Below are 16,293 nucleotides of genomic sequence, written 5' to 3'. Positions count from 1 at the left end.
TATATATATATTGTTCCTTTGCAGTATTATTTTAGATTCTCTCTCATGTTTGCCTTCCTGGCAAAAAATTCCTCATGTTAAAAACTTAAAAGTAGCTTAGGACGTAAATTAAGATTAACAGCTAACAACAGGAACGCATGAAGTTAACAACTCTACTTGGTATATACTTTGACCTGAACCTTATCTTACACATGACTGATCTCTACCTCATTTTTTCCTTACCGGTGCTTATATGCAAGGTGTTCCAGGGGTATTTATGTGAATTATCATTAGAAACTTGCAGTCAAACTTGAGAAATTAAGAGAGGTGAATGAAATTGAGGTGCTTCTGGAAATGTTTGTTTGGTGGCGTAGTTAGTTTGTAATGTATGTTATCATGAAACTTGTATATGCCATCCTTGCTTTTCTTTGATATTCCCTTTTTGTGATACATGTACTGATTTCGTGGAATGATAGTAGCGACATGAGCTAAGTGCGACTGATCCAACATCAGGGAACAGTTTTCTAGAGAAAAAACTGAAAATCAGATATACTGGTCATGATCTTTTGGAACTTCAGTTATACTGCAAGTTTTTGGTGCTTTCTTCCATTAGAATATTTGAGATCCAAATTGCATTCAATAACCAATGTATGTAGTGTCTACATTGCTGCTAATAGCATAATTACTTTGGCACTCTACTAATGATTGAAACGTTATCCAATGAGAAATGTGATTTATTATCTACGATCCTCTGGCTTTGAGTTCTTCTTTTATGCAAGTAATCCAACTTGAGTATTTTGTCATCTCTATAATTTGGTTTCCGAGGCATGTTTTCTGACCATGTTTATGCAATTACAGAATGATAATCTGATAACGGCTGTTCTAACGGGGCCAGGTATTGTCTTCATCCAAAGCATGCCTTTTCATAGGCTTTCTCAACGCATTGCTAGGTAAATCTCCAAGCAGCACCAGCAAGTGGAACTAGTTGAATTAATGGACAGCCTTCCTTTCGGTTAAACTCTAGCCTTGAAGAAAACTGATCAGTTGTTTTGTTTCTCTGTTGTAGGGCGGTAACATCTCCAAACATGAGGGACAATCCCAAATTCTTCCTTCAGATAGCAATATTTTTCTTTATAGCATATGTTTTCATTGTATCATCTTTAATCTTAACTTATGTTTGAGCCTTCTTATTTCCTTTTTGTTTCTGTCAATATTCTATATCGTTCTTTGTCACCTTTATTTTCTTTTGGGTTGACTAGCATTTAAATCTTAGTTGCAAATATAGAGTAAATATAAGCAGGGATTTTAGCGTGGCAATGATGGAGTCATGTATGAGGTTGGAATTGTAAATCAATTGACGTTGCTAACTTGTACAGTATCTTCATCAAAATTTCACATCATAGCAGTGGCTTTTCTTGTCTTAGAACTGCTTGGTTTGTCCCTGTATTAAATTCAGCATGTTATGGATCATTGAAGAAGGTTCAATATACTTGATATCTTTGCTAATTGCTACAAGTGAAACGCCGAGAAAAGAGGAATCTATTATTTTTTGTAAAAATTAACAAACTTCACATGAAAAACAAAAATGGAGTTTATAATCACTAAATTTCAACAATTTCAAACTTTTAGTAGCTTAAGCAATTAAATGAGAGGTGGACCTGGCATATTACATGTTTGTTCCTGCACAATAAATAAGTTTTAATCAGCCAAAGAAAGAAATATACTGCATATACAACTTCAACACTATTGCCACTTGCCAGCCACAAGGTTCATGATTCGGTTTGGATCATTCTTTTTAGGAGAAAGAAAAAAATACTGCATATACAACTTCAATACTATTGCCAGCCGATGGACCAAAAGCATTTAGTGCCTCCCAATGTCTATACTAGTGTTTTGTTATGCTACCATTGCTAGGGTGTTTATTTGGTTTTAGAAAAATTTATCCAACAACGCTATTCAAACAAGACTTTGAAATATTTGGCTACCTATATTGGTTTATTGAAACATGAGTTCTTGTGATAAAATACTCTTATGTCCTACTACTTTTAACGAGTTAATTTTATCTATAGTCATTGAACTTTTGTGTTTGTTACCCAAAAGTTACTTTTTTTTTTGTTACGTAAAAATCATTTAACTTTGTGTTCATTACACAAAAGTCACTTTTCTTTCTTTTGTTACACAAAAATCATTTTACTTTGCTCTAGTTATCACAAAAGTCACATTTTTACTTGAAAAGTCTATTATGCTCTTGATATTATATAAACCTTCATATTTATGTAATACCTTCTATATTATATAATATATTTTTACCTATGTATTTTATTTATAAATAAAATAACTTAATATTATTTTATTTATTATTTTTATAATATATATTTTAGACAAGGTGGGTTGCTCTGGTGGTAAGCACCCTCCACTTCCAACCAAGAGGTTGTGAGTTCGAGTCACCCCAAGAGCAAGGTGGGGAATTCTTGGAGGGAAGGATGCCGGGGGTCTATTGGAAACAACCTCTCTACCCCAGGGTAGAGGTAAGGTCTGCGTACACACTACCCTCCCCAGACCCCACTAGTGGGATTATACTGGTTTGTTGTTGTTGTTGTTGTTGTTGTTGTTGTTGTATATTCGAATATTAATTTTTTCTTAATGTTAATTTTTAAGATATATTAGTAGCGTTAAAATAACTTTTTTCAGCAATTCTTTTTTTTTGAATTTAATTGACCGATCAAAGTTGATCGGTATGCCCTTCCGGCCTTCAAAATACCGACCACACGTTAATGGTCGCGTTTTGGATGGTTATTGGCCATTACTGACCAACTTTGGTTGATTTTTTTGGACGATTTTTCCTGAATTTCTAGTAGTGTAATTTCTCAAATAACCAATTGCCCAGGTAAATCCCCATGAAAATATCCCCAGCTAAATTTGCATGTAGAGTTACCTAGGGATTTTCCTTCAGATTAATATATGATTTTTTCCTCATTTTCTTTCTTTGTTTACCTACGAATTTTCTCATGGAAATGTACTTGCTGATTTATTTCTCTACTAATATATATTAAAGTTACTGACAAATTTAATAACGCTACTAATATATCTTGAAAATTAACGTTAAAAAAAAAATTAAATATACAAATATATTATAAAAATAATAAATAAAATAATATTAAGTTATTTTATTCATAAATAAAATACATAGGTAAAAATACATTATATAGTATATAATATAGAAGGTATTACATAAATATGAAGGTTTGTATAATATTAAGGGCATAATGGACTTTTCAAGTAAAAATATGACTTTTGTGTTAACTAGCTCAAAGTAAAATGATTTTTGTGTAACAAAAGAAAGAAAAGTGACTTTTGTGTAATGAACACAAGTTAAATAATTTTTACGTAACCAAAAAAAAAAAAAGAAAAGTGACTTTTGGATAACAAACCCAAAAGTTCAATGACCATAAATAAAATTAAGAGATTTTTACATTCCTATGCCATATAGTAAACTATATTACCGTCCATGCTTAACTTTTAATATAATTACCTTTTATATACCTAATTACCATTTATGTATATTTTAGGGTTTAAATGGTATTAATTAGTCTCCTAATTTAACTCTACCGTATATTCTCACTCCTCCCAAGTTTCTCTCTCCAAATCCTCCCCCCTCCACCCACGTATCAAACCACATCCCACGATTTTCTCTTCAATCACCCACTATTTCCTCTTCTAAAACCAGCGAAAATCTGTAACCCCTCCACCATTGACAACCATTAAAAAACTTTGAAGCTTTGAATTCGAATTTGGGTTTTCAAAAGACATTGTTTGTTTGGATTAGATGTTGTTGCAAAGAATTGAGAATTCTCTCTACGCCTCTCTCTATCTCTCAATCCCAAATTTCAGTAATATAAAGCAAAGGAAAAGAGAGCAACAATTCCACCATTGACAACCATTAAAAAGCTTTGAAGCTTTGAATTCGAATTTGGGTTTCAAAAATCATTATTGTTTGGATTGGTGTATTGCAATAATTGGGAATATGGTTTGGAGTTTATATCTCAATTTTTGAGGGGTTTTTTGTGAAGATTAGACTTGATTTTGGCTGAATTTCAGATTGAAACTCGAAGAAGAAGAAGACATGACATACATTATATTGCAGAAATTGTAGTAAAATTGTAGAAAAATTGTATCATGTTGTTTATTTATTTTTCTTTTATTCATTTAACTATTGTATGAAAGTTGAACAACATTGTATAAAAATTATATTTAAGTTGTATGATATTGTAGTTGTATATAACTGAGTAGAAATAATGTATGAAAATTGTAGATAAGTTGTATAATATATAATTAGTTGTATGAAATTTGTTTTTACTATGTATAAATCAGATACAAAATATACAAAAGATAGAAATGAAATGAGAGTTGTCGTTTTAGGACCAAATGAAATGAGAGTTGCATAAACGTTGGTTCACTGAATTTGAACCTAGCTAGACGATGTCTATTACGTTGGAACCGTAATTTCAACTCGTTATAATAAATGAGGCCTACTCTGTAAAAGTGTTTTCTCTAAGATTATTTACATAAAGTGTTTGGAAAAATAAATGAATCTTTCATGATGTTACGTGACCATGTATACGTAAGGACGATTATATTCATGAAAAAAATTTGATGATCTAAATACGCATGAGATGATGACTATATGTGATATATAAGAATTCCTACAATTTCCAAACATGAACAAAAATCCTGGAAGCAATTTAATTTAGTTCTTCTTGGGTTTTAAAAATAACGGATTGTCCCAAGGTTTTCTGGTTGCAGGAGAAAGACTTCACCAAAGGATGGGATTTATAGTGATACAACAAAGGAAATTTAATAGAGACGAAGTCTTGATCTTTGACATAGAAACAGTTTAATGAGGTTTTGAATGTAAGTATTTCGATTATGGATAATATTTAATGTGAAGCCACAAATAATAGAAGATCGGGAGAGAAAGGGGAGAGAGGAGAAAAAAAAGGAAAATGGTGGAACTAAATCCCTTAATTGAAGGCACTAATAATGGATTGGGAGCCTTTTAAGGTGGAATGTACATATTTTGTAAACAAAGCATGTGTAGGTAGAGTAATTAGCTAAACATGGACATTAAGGGTAATAATGTTTCCAATAGTGTATAGGAATAAAAATATCCCTAAAATTAACTCACTTTTAACACATACTAAAAAAAGAGAGGAGAAAATAAAATAAATATAGGGTTAGAGAGAGTAGGGTTAGGTGGACTCTGGAAATGGCGGCACTGGTCCATTAAACTAGCGGCTCGCCTTCTGATCCATAATAATAAGGCCCAATAGCTAATAAGTACTTCCCACATTTTTAACACACTTCACTCTCTCAGCAAAAATTAGCAATCTCCGAAGATTTCAGCAATGGCGGCTTCATCAACTCTTTCTAGTTCCATCACCACCTTCAAACTTTCCCCGTGCCAACCACGCGCCTCCTCTATTACCGCCTCCGTCAAACTTCCTTCAGTTTCCTCCAATAACCCTTTCAATTCCTTAATTTCTCATTTTGGCCCAACTCCCAAAAACCCCACCGTCGCACCCCTCCGTTGTTCCGCTGCCTCCACCATACCAGAAACCACCACCACGACTGCCACAGCATTCCACGACCTCTGCTACGTCGTCGGGGACAATATCGACACTGACCAAATCATCCCCGCGGAATACCTAACCCTAGTCCCATCAAATCCAGATGAGTACAAAAAACTCGGGTCCTACGCGCTGTGCGGACTCCCTTCATCCTACCAAACCCGTTTCGTCGACCCGAATGAATTCACATCCAAGTAATCCATCATCATAGGCGGCGAAAACTTCGGGTGCGGGTCGTCACGTGAGCACGCGCCGGTTGCTTTAGGAGCTGCGGGCGTGGCGGCGGCGGTGGCGGAGTCGTACGCGAGGATATTCTTTAGGAACCCGGTTGCTACTGGCGAAGTTTATCCGCTTGAATCGGAAGTGAGAATTTGTGAGGAGTGTAAGACGGGTGATGTGGTGACTATTGAGCTAGGAGAAAGTAGCTTGATTAATCATACGACTAGAAAAGAGTATAAATTGAAGCCAATTGGTGATGCTGGTCCTGTCATTGAAGCTGGTGGCATTTTTGCTTATGCAAGAAAGGCTGGAGTGATTCCTTCCCGAGAAGCTTAGTATTTGAAGTGGTAATTGATTCAGTTCACATGTTTTCTTTTAAAGTTTTGTACTTTAGGCTTGCTGAAAACAGATGATTGCACAATAAATATGGTATTTGTTGTATTATTTGGAGAAAAAAATCAGCACCTTTAAAAAGGTGTCTTGTGTTCTGTTTTTTTTTTCATAAGTTGGTGTCTTGTGTTCTGTTTTGCCAATTTCAGTATAAATCAATGGATAAACAACATCTGAATTCCAAAATAGTTGGGTTGACTGTATGATCCTGAGAGGATACGTCTTAATTCATTAAAATTAGATTGTTTTTATGTTTACTGTCAGCTCAGCATTGTTGCGTACTTGCATCTTTGTTCGAGCTTGAGACGGCTTTGCTTTGTGACATAGTCTGTGTTATGTTTTATCAGAAGAATAAAAGGAAAGATGTAGGCTCTAGGCTGTGTTATGGTGGTTGCTGTATGATTTGGGAAAAAGATTCAGTTATCTTGAAAGGTATGTTAGTAATGTTTTCTTATGCCTATATCAGGAATCATACTTGAAATATGCTTATCACTATGGCAATTTGTACTTTGAAGAGACCCGGAGAGCTTCACTTTGCCAGATCTTTCATGTTACTAAAGTTCAAGGGTTCAACTAATTTTTGGGCTTATGCATGTCTCACACAACTCTTTCCCCGCCTTCCCCAAATTGTCTCAACAAAGAAACCTTTTTTATAAAGGCCTCAAAATTACAACTTGGTTCTATAGGAACTTAGAGTATGGTTCCTCAATAATATAACAAGAAAAATGAATCTGACTTTAACTCAATGGTTCCTCAATAATCTAACAAGGAAAATGAAACTAACTTTAACTATCTGTTGGTGATTATATTTAGGTGACAATCAGGCAAACACACCAAAAAGTAATTGTGTCTTCTGAGGAAATTAGTGACTTCCTGATGATTAATAAGGTTTGAGCTTCATCGAGGATCGTCCTTGACTAGTAAGCAAAGTTTAGATGAAACTAGAGTTCATATGAGGATCTGCCAAGTAAAATAACTGCTGACATATTATATCAAATAAAGTCAAGTTCTGTTGGCATTGGATTCTCTAGAGTAGAGCAACATTACTTGAGATGGTTTGAAAGGGGTTGGGAAATTGACTAGGATATGATTAGTGGAATTTAGTAGGGATGAGCATAAAAAATCATCGAGATAGTTCGCTATGTTCCAAATATATTCTTTTATTAATAAAAATTGGGGTAAGATCCACCGAAATGGGTAGCCTTAATCCCTTAACCGGATGTGTGTGGTAACAGGTAAAGCCCGAAGGCTGTTCCCGTCCCAATGGGGGGAGATGCCAACCGTCTCTCCTTTCTACGAACACATGTTCCAAATATAATGCTTGAATCTTCTACATTCAATTACTAGAAAGTAGCAAGATCATTTTGTTCTAGGAGACATGACAACATGAAGATTTTGATTCAGGAGTTTTTATGATATGTAATTTTATATATGGATATATCAATTCTAGCAATTTTCAAATAGATCAGGATTGCTGGATGCCTGAAATGTAGTCGGTGAATCTCTATGTATATCGATATGTATAGTGGGATCGTATTAAATAAAGAGTATGTTATTATTTTAGATTTAACCAATTTGGAAAACAAGACAGGAATTCTCTACAATTACACTGTGGAACAATTGAAGGGATGTGGCGCAGCTTGGTAGCGCGTTTGTTTTGGGTACGTATAACCCCTTTAGAGTATTGATGGAACATGATAGAACATTCATATTGCCTTGCCCTCTGAAAAAATTGAACTTTAAACAAAATTTTTTGATTCAACCATCGTGTATTAATCTACTATAACTATAGGATACTCCCCTTTCGCGAATTACTGCGTTTATCCGAGTGATCCACAAACGACGAAAATCTCTCTTTTTCCTATCCCTATCCCGATGAGCCGAAACTAAAGCTCTTATTATCATAATATATGAACAGTAAGAACTAGCATTCTTATTGAGACTATAACTCATAGGGAAGAAAATCGATTTATGGATGGAATCAAATATGCAGTATTTACAGACAAAAGTATTCGGAAAGCGAAGCCGAGCAGTTTCGAGTGAATGGATACTCCGAAATAGAACGAGAAAAATTGAATTAATCCTTAGATATGAACTTACATAGCTTGCCTAGCAATGATCGATGGACCTACATGATACACATTGTTTGTTCGTTGATTCCGTAAGGTGATTTTTCTGCTTATCCCAGGTTCGAAGTTGCAAATTTTGTATCTCTTATCCTGCACTTATTCACTCGGTTGCACCTCACAAATTGAAGACTCTAAATTGCTCGTTCTTGGCGTCCTCTCTTAGATAGTTTTCTTTTTCACCTTATGTCATATGGACTTTCCTCTCTTTTTGCTTCTCAATTAAAGCAAGTTTCGTGGACCTATAAGCATACCCTCCTCTTTTTAGACTTTATCCTCGTCTGGATGAACGGGCTATAAGTAAGTTACATCATTCGAGTATTGACTTGTCTCCAGCTATAACCGAGGCAATTTCCCAAAAGTTTGCTTGTTATCATTCCAGAGACAAAATTGGCTAGTCTCCAGTGAAATAAGGCAATATCCTTTTTGTTCATATCAGTGGATGTCCTAAAGTTTACTCATCTATATATGTTTATTGTAAAAGCTTCTTCTCCTTTCTTTTTTGGGGTACATTTATTCAAAAACCTTAGCGGTATTTGCAGCAGTAGCAGACTGGCGTTACAGCATGGAGAATCTCCCTTCGATTGGTGAAAATGGTGCTTTGTATTTTTTGTATAGATGCTAAAGATTGTCTATAATGTGCTCATATTTTACTCTTGATAGAGTCACTGTGACTTCTATACTTTTGCTTTCTCCAATAACAATAGTTTATTCTTATTTGCGTGGCTACTATGGCAAATCATTGTTGCGCCACCTTACTTGAGATTGTGTGCTTGTGATGACAAATTGGTTTCTCCTAACTCCTAAGAATCAAGAGAACTTCACCCTGCTTTTGTTTTGATTTTTGTCTTAAATTTTGTATTGCCTTATAAGTGTGTTTTGCAAGTGGGTTAGTCAGTAGTCACAACTATAGTTGCATAAAGGCAGGGATTAAAGTTGTGGCTTCCTAGCCATACTCATTTTATATTCTCCAGCTTTACTATGCAAACCTATCAATATGTTAAAGCTCGAGAATTTATCTGTTTTCCCCGTCCTCGTATAGAAACTTTTACATGAGCTAAAGTTAGAGTCCGTCCTCCATGAATATCGAGGAACCTTTATCCTGAATATTTTATTTGTTTCATAGAGAAATTAATTTTATTACCAAAGCAGGAGGTTACAGCTCAAGAAAAAGAAAAAAAACAGCACTCTGGACAACCCCAGATGTGCACTATATAAAGTCATTGCACCGTAACTCATTGTACCAGGAATACATTCAGCAACATTCCAAGAAGGGTAATACTTCAAACTGTGTAATCTCCTCTCCAGCATCTCTTTCACGCTGCCTCTTACAAATATCTCTTGAATGCTCACTCTTGATTATTACATCTGCTCGTAGTTTTGATATACCACCATATTTCTTTCTTGCCATATGTAGTAGACAGTGGCAGCCAAGGCAATCCTATAAACAGTAGCTGCTGCATTCTTTCCTCTTACATTGTCTCTGTAGTCCATACCATAGCCCTTCTTGCAATCTCCTGCCATTGTATAGCTAATTCTGACCAAGAGTGAGGCCACAGTAACATTTCTCAATTTGGCGTAATTCCTTTGCAACATGAATCATGTATGGTTTCTCTTCTCCCTTGTAACCGGTGCATTTCCTAACAAGATGCAAGTAGTGTTCCAGTAGCTGACGAATCTCTATTCCATGCTCTTCCAAAATGGTAGGATCCGCTATATCCATTACACTACCCTCTCCAATATTGGTTTCGACGTGGGAAAACTCTATAAAATCTATCATCTTGCCATCAAGTATACTTAATTTCTTTCCAGTTAATAGCTGAAAGAGAACAACTCCGAAGCTGTAGACGTCAGGTTTCTGACTAGCAATACCCGATTGCATGTATTCAGGATATAAATACCCGGAATGTCCGCACACAACACCTGCTACTTCCAGTTCCCGTTGAGGCAATGATATGGACATGGACAATGAGAAGTCCATTATTTTGGCAACGCCGCTGTTCTGATCTATTATCACATTTGATGCACTTAGGTTTCTGTAGATGATGGGCGTACTGAATTCAGTATGGAGATAAACAATTACTGAAGCGACCTCATTGGCAATCTGTAATCTACTTCCCCAAGATAATGATTTTCCATTTTGATCATGATTACCCTCTATGAAAATTAGCTCATAAAGACTTATAGCCTCAACATACTCATATACCATAACTGGGTTTTCCAATTCTAAACTGCAACCAACAAGTCTCAATACATTCTTGAGATGGCTCATTTGAGCAGTAATTGCTATATCTCGGAAAATATTATGGTGATAGTCTCCACCATAGCCCTGGAGCCACAAGCTATTTAAAATAAGGTGTTTGTTGAGCTTAACCATACAGCTTCCGAAGAGTATTATTCTCTTTTCAGGGTTCTTTATTGCCTTGTCGATTTCATTGGCGTTGAAGTAACGGAGAGGAATTCGGCAATTAGAAGTTCCTCTAGCACTGCACTTCCATTCTTTAGATAATACTGCTTTTTCTTCCGTCTTTCTGCAAAGGCAGAGGATAACAGTTTCCTTATGAGTCCGCTGATAATGTGAGGCATTTGTCTTGTCCGAAAGTAATGAATAAATTTAGAAGTTTGTTTTCTCTTCTAACACTTGATCTCTCTCGTATCCACTACTAGTCTTAATGCAGTGGGCTTAAATTCAATAAGGTACCAATTACATCATCACTAATGGATCTTATAAGGAAATTGGAAGTTTCCTGCTGGTCTTTTTCTACTCTAGCGCGTGCATTCAGTTCTACGCACAATGCCAACAAATTGCTGTCATATGGCTATTGACTTGACTCTCTTCTGAATTGCTGGGTAGTTTCATTGCCCATTGGTTAGTGTCTCTCTCTTGAATTCCCATGCACTTTCATTGACGCATTCCACCTTTCTTTTCTAGTTTAAATGCATTTAACAAACATATTACTTAATGTTACTATGATTTACGACCTAACTAGAGCTCATTTGTGACAAAAAAAAATTACGAATTGTCCTAAAGCTATGATAATAGAGAGTAGAAATTCAACAGATAAATCACTGCGAACTTTATGCAAGTAGCAATCACTAACATTGTATGCAGACATCTCATCCTGCTGAAATTCATGTTGACTGCTACTTCTCTAACTGCTCATTATAAACAATGACATATTCTGAAACTACTGAAAATAATTAGGTGCCAAATACAAAACTAACATGATCTCACTTTTTAATTGTGTAAACCAAAAATGTATAAGGTAGATTTGAATCCAAATAGGGCACACTACCAGAAAATGGGTCTATGGCAACGGATGTTTTTGCAACGGTTCAAAAACCGTTACTATAGATAGGTTATTGGAACGGTTTTAACCGTTGCAATATGACATGGGTGATACCAGCACACTTTGGCTATAAAACCGTTGCATTTAGGTAAAAACCGTTCCCATAGTGTTTATTTTTTGCAACGTTTGTTTTAACCGTTCCAATAAATACATTTATTGGAACGGATCTTGAAAAAAACTCAATCGGAGCGGTTGTTATTTCCATCCTGAAATTTTGCCCCCTAAATTTTCGTAAACCCGCGCTTTTGAACCCCTATTTTTACATTATTTTTTTAATTAATATTATTTCATAAAAAACCATTTATTTGTTCTCCAAAGTAATATGCCCTAACCTCTTTCTCCGATCCCCTTTGAGCGTACCGCCAGAACCTCCGTCCGCCAATATCTGCTATCGACCTCCGTCTCACCTGCCAATATCCCGCTGTCAACCTCCGTCAACACTAGCAGAACCTCAATTGTCTTTTTCCTCCACCTATAAACTTTATCTCCTCCACCAGAAACAGCAACTATTCAATTAATCAAAGCTCTGTGGTTTCAAATAGTCCCAAAATTCTAGGGTTTTTTCTCGATTAAGCTCGACTACAACTCCTTTTTCTCACTGAGCCTTGATTCTAGGTTTTCGCTCGACTCTCGCCAATTTTCTGATTTATTTTGCATGCTCTTCTTTTATTCCTTTTGTAATTCTCAATAGTTGAGTCGCAACTTGCAGATTCCATTAGCGAGGATGAAAATGCAACTGATAGCTGTGGGATAAATAATTGTAAGTTTACTTAAACTCTTTTTAATATAAACCGTTGTGATTTTGGATGAAAATTTCAGTTTTAATGTTCCTTTTTACTCGATTCAGTGATTTTATTTTATTTTTGGGAGTAACTGAGTGATGTAGTGTGATTGAATGGAGATTCAAATCCATATGATACAAGCATTAAAACCTATTTACTCGGACTTAACAATTACTGGAACTTGGGGTTTTTGGTTTTTATGGATTTTCTTAGTTATCATTTTCATGTAAAATTTTTGTGTTATGAGGCTTTTTTTGTTGCATATTTGTCTCTATGTATATGAAAAGAAATTACGCCAACAGAGGGAACTCTGCCATGCGGCTTTCACGAAAGATAGAAATAGCAACATAATCACAGTTTCTCCCATATAATTACTACACCGCAGAGCAGAAGGGATCAGGTTCTTCTATATAGTCATCCATGCTCTAAATGACCAGAACACAAGTCACCTTAAGAAGCACATCAATTGCAACAAATGTTGATTACTGGAATGCAGCTCTGTTTTCTTCTACACAATAGAATGCATGCTAACAAGCTAGTGTTATTTGAGACAGCTTGGTCTCAGATTAGGCCAACTCCATTTACCTATTTTTTGTTGTTGTTGGTTTTGCTAACCAATATAGTGTTTTCTTTTCAGACTCTGAAAAATATTTGAATAGTCATGAATCAAGAAGGGCGCTCAAGCAAAAATAAGAAAATATGCAACCGTATTCCAGCTGGATCACTTGCATCTTTGTGAAATCAAAGGGTTTCGTCGTTGACAACATAAAGAACCTTTCAAGCTACAAGGTCAAATGAAAATGAAGAACGACAATCAGAAGCTGGATTACCTCTATCTTTGCGAACCCAAAAGGTTTCGTCGTTGACAACAAAAAGAGTCTTGAATATAAGGTCAAATGCAAATGAAGAACAACAATCAGAATTAGGATCTCAATTGCAAGAACAGGTGCAGCAAGTGCCACGGAATTCAGCGTCTAAACCCAGAATTGCGACTTGATCCTGACATGCTAAGGTTCGTATAAGCTTCCTCTGCACACCAAGCTGCCGTTCAACTAAAAAATCGACCATATGCTGGTAGTAACAATCAAGGTCAGTACTTACCAAATGTTATACATCTTCTTCTATTTCTTCTTTTTCTCCTCCTTCCTTGTGCTTCTTCTTTTACCACTTCTCTCTCTCGCAAAGTCTAACTAGTTTTTTTACTTTGCCTATGGCACTTAGTCACGAAAAGGAAAGAAATGAAAAGAGAATACCTAACATTTGGAATAGTCGCCAAATGTATGGCCTGTGCCTTGTGGTATTTGGCACTTGATAGTGATATTTTTTGTGTTGTAGACTGCCTTGTTGGCTTGTTAGTTGTTTCCATTAAGTTTATTTGTTGTGCTGCTCTTTATATGTTGGCAATGGTATTTGTTAACTGGTAGTGGTATTAAGTATTTGTTGTGCTGCTCTTTATATGTTGGAAGTAACATGATTTGAAAGGAGTGATGTCTACTGGACTAGTAGCAGGAAACAAGGAGGAAGAAGGGATTATATTATTGTTAGCAGAAGATGATGATGCATTTAATCCAGCACCTTTGTCACCTTGTCCAACAGTAGCATCATTTGAGAATATTGTGATGAATTCTCCAACAGCTTTTGGTGATGCAAATGGACTATCTGGTAGATTCTTAATGGCTTCTTGAATCTCTTCTGCCCGTCTGCTCTTTTCTTCTGCTATCATCAATTCATTACCATGATGTTATCATAGCTGCTGGTACTTTTGCTAAAGGAGCTTCATATTTTGGATATGCTCCTGGAACAGCACGAGGTATTGCGCCACGAGCTAGGATAGCTGTGTATAAGTTTAGCTTCGAAGAAGGAACTTTTTCTTCTGATTTGGTTGCTGCTATGGACCAAGCTGTTGCAGATGGTGTCGACATTCTGACCATTTCTTATGGGTGGTCTAACATTCCATTGTATAAAGATTACAGGATTTAGCTTATTTCTCTATGATTGTGTTTCTTGTATGTCCTAATTGCTGTAACTGATGAAGTGTTTGGCCTGTTACATCGAAATGTATCCAAATTTCCATCTAGTAACTGCTGCCTCGATCCTAAGTACCTGTGCATTCTGTGTGTCATGTGTATTGTCCATCATTGCTGGGTTCTTGACTGTTGTTAAGGCAATTAGAAGTTGAGCATGATGCTCAAAATCTATCATAGTATCACAATTGCCCAGCAAACTCCTATACTCGGTCAATTTTTATGTTGTGCGAATCTTGCTTGCATCTGCCCTTAGTTGTGACTTGTCCTTGTTGTCTCTCATTTTTCTTGAGTTCCAGTGAGTGTGGAAGGATATAGGTGTGTATGACTATTGATTGCAGCCTCCATCTCAAAAAAGAAAACGATGTTAAGGACATTTTAGCTGTGGCCTTGAATTCTGTCCAAAGTGTGATGTACTTGTTTTTCTTTCAAGCTATGGCTTAGTTTATCTTGAAGAGTAATGACTTTATTTATCCTCTTTTGTAGGTGGAGTAAATCAAGAAATCGAAGAAGATGATGAAAGTGAAGAACTAGACCTTACTTGAGATTGAATTTTGAATGGCTATAGATGAATGTTCTATAGGAATCTTTTGTTATCAACCTTTTTGAAACTAATTACTCTCTTGAAATGTATTATACTTATGCATTTGGGGTAGAACATTTGCTTTATATGAATACTATTTGCTTGATGGATAATTTGTATTATTAAAAGTTTGATTTTATGATTTATAAAATTTTTAGTGTTGTTATAATTTATTTTATATATACATAAATATTTATTTATTACAGGGGCTATATTTTTGTGTCAACTGAACTGTTCCCACAGAAAACTAAAACCGTTGCGATAGGTCATATAAACCGTTCCATAATGAAATATTAACTGTTCCCACAGAAACCAAAACCGTTGCGATAGGTCATATAAACCGTTCCATAATAAAATATTAACTGTTCCCACAGAAACCAAAACCGTTGCAATAGGGATAAAGGAACCGTTGTTATATTCATATATACCCGTAACAATAGCTTACAAAAGTGTTGCATTAGATAATATGGTAACGGTTAAGAACCGTTCCATTTGGAAAATATAACCGTTCCAACAGAGAAAAAGAAAACCGTTGCGATAAATGCATCTATAACCACGGAGATGCAAACCGTTGCACGAACCGTTCCCGTAGACCTATTGCCACGAGGGCTGATGGAACGGTCCGTAAACTGTTCCCATATCCATATGGCAACGGTTAAGCAGTCTATGGGCGTAGGACGATTTTTCAGTAGTGGCAAAAGAAAGCATTCACCTCATTGCATTTAATTTTGACTGATGGTATTCACGGAAGCAGTTCTCAATTCGGCGTAATTCCTTGGCAACTTGAATCGTATATGGTCGATCTTCTCCCTTTGACGCAGTACATTTCCTAACAAGATCCAAATAGTCTTGCTAGTGTTGTCGAATCTCAATTCCATGCTCTTGTAGAATGGCAGGATATCTATTGCACTGCCCTCTTTAATATAACGTTGGAATCGAGATTCGTCAGTAACTGTACCTATAAGGCTATAATATCTATTATCTCGCGCCCGCCTTTTCCAATTAATAGCTGGAAGAGAAGAATCCCTAAGCTGTAGACGTCAGCTTTTTGAGTAACAAAACAATACACGAGAGGTGATATTCAGTTTCTAAAATATTATTTTTCAATAATAATTATTTTTATAATAATGTAATTGAAAATATTATTCTTAATTCAGAACTCATTTTAGTTGGCTATCTAAAAATATAAAAAAATTCTTTAGCTAGTGAATTT

At 35.7% G+C, this 16,293-nt stretch overlaps 1 protein-coding gene, 1 long non-coding RNA gene and 1 pseudogene across 2 annotated transcripts; 2 read left to right on the top strand and 1 right to left on the bottom strand.

The window, feature by feature from the left end:
* Window positions 23-1,379, top strand: LOC109227189. The gene is made up of 2 exons (XR_002068234.1): window positions 23-929; window positions 1,046-1,379. It is a non-coding gene; the product is annotated as an uncharacterized LOC109227189 (long non-coding RNA).
* On the top strand, window positions 5,300-15,219 carry LOC109227188 (annotated as a pseudogene).
* Window positions 9,873-13,541, bottom strand: LOC109227970 (non-functional pseudokinase ZED1-like). The gene is made up of 3 exons (XM_019393157.1): window positions 13,418-13,541; window positions 12,052-12,197; window positions 9,873-10,910 (listed from the first exon to the last, which is right to left on the bottom strand). Exons 1-3 carry the CDS (start codon window positions 13,539-13,541, stop codon window positions 9,873-9,875), a joined length of 1,308 nt encoding a protein of 435 aa, XP_019248702.1.

This window comes from Nicotiana attenuata, chromosome 6 (assembly GCF_001879085.1).
Source record: "Nicotiana attenuata strain UT chromosome 6, NIATTr2, whole genome shotgun sequence".
Classification (NCBI taxonomy): domain Eukaryota; kingdom Viridiplantae; phylum Streptophyta; class Magnoliopsida; order Solanales; family Solanaceae; genus Nicotiana; species Nicotiana attenuata.
Note: the sequence above shows the minus strand (reverse complement) of the source record. Positions and strands in the feature narration are given on the sequence as shown.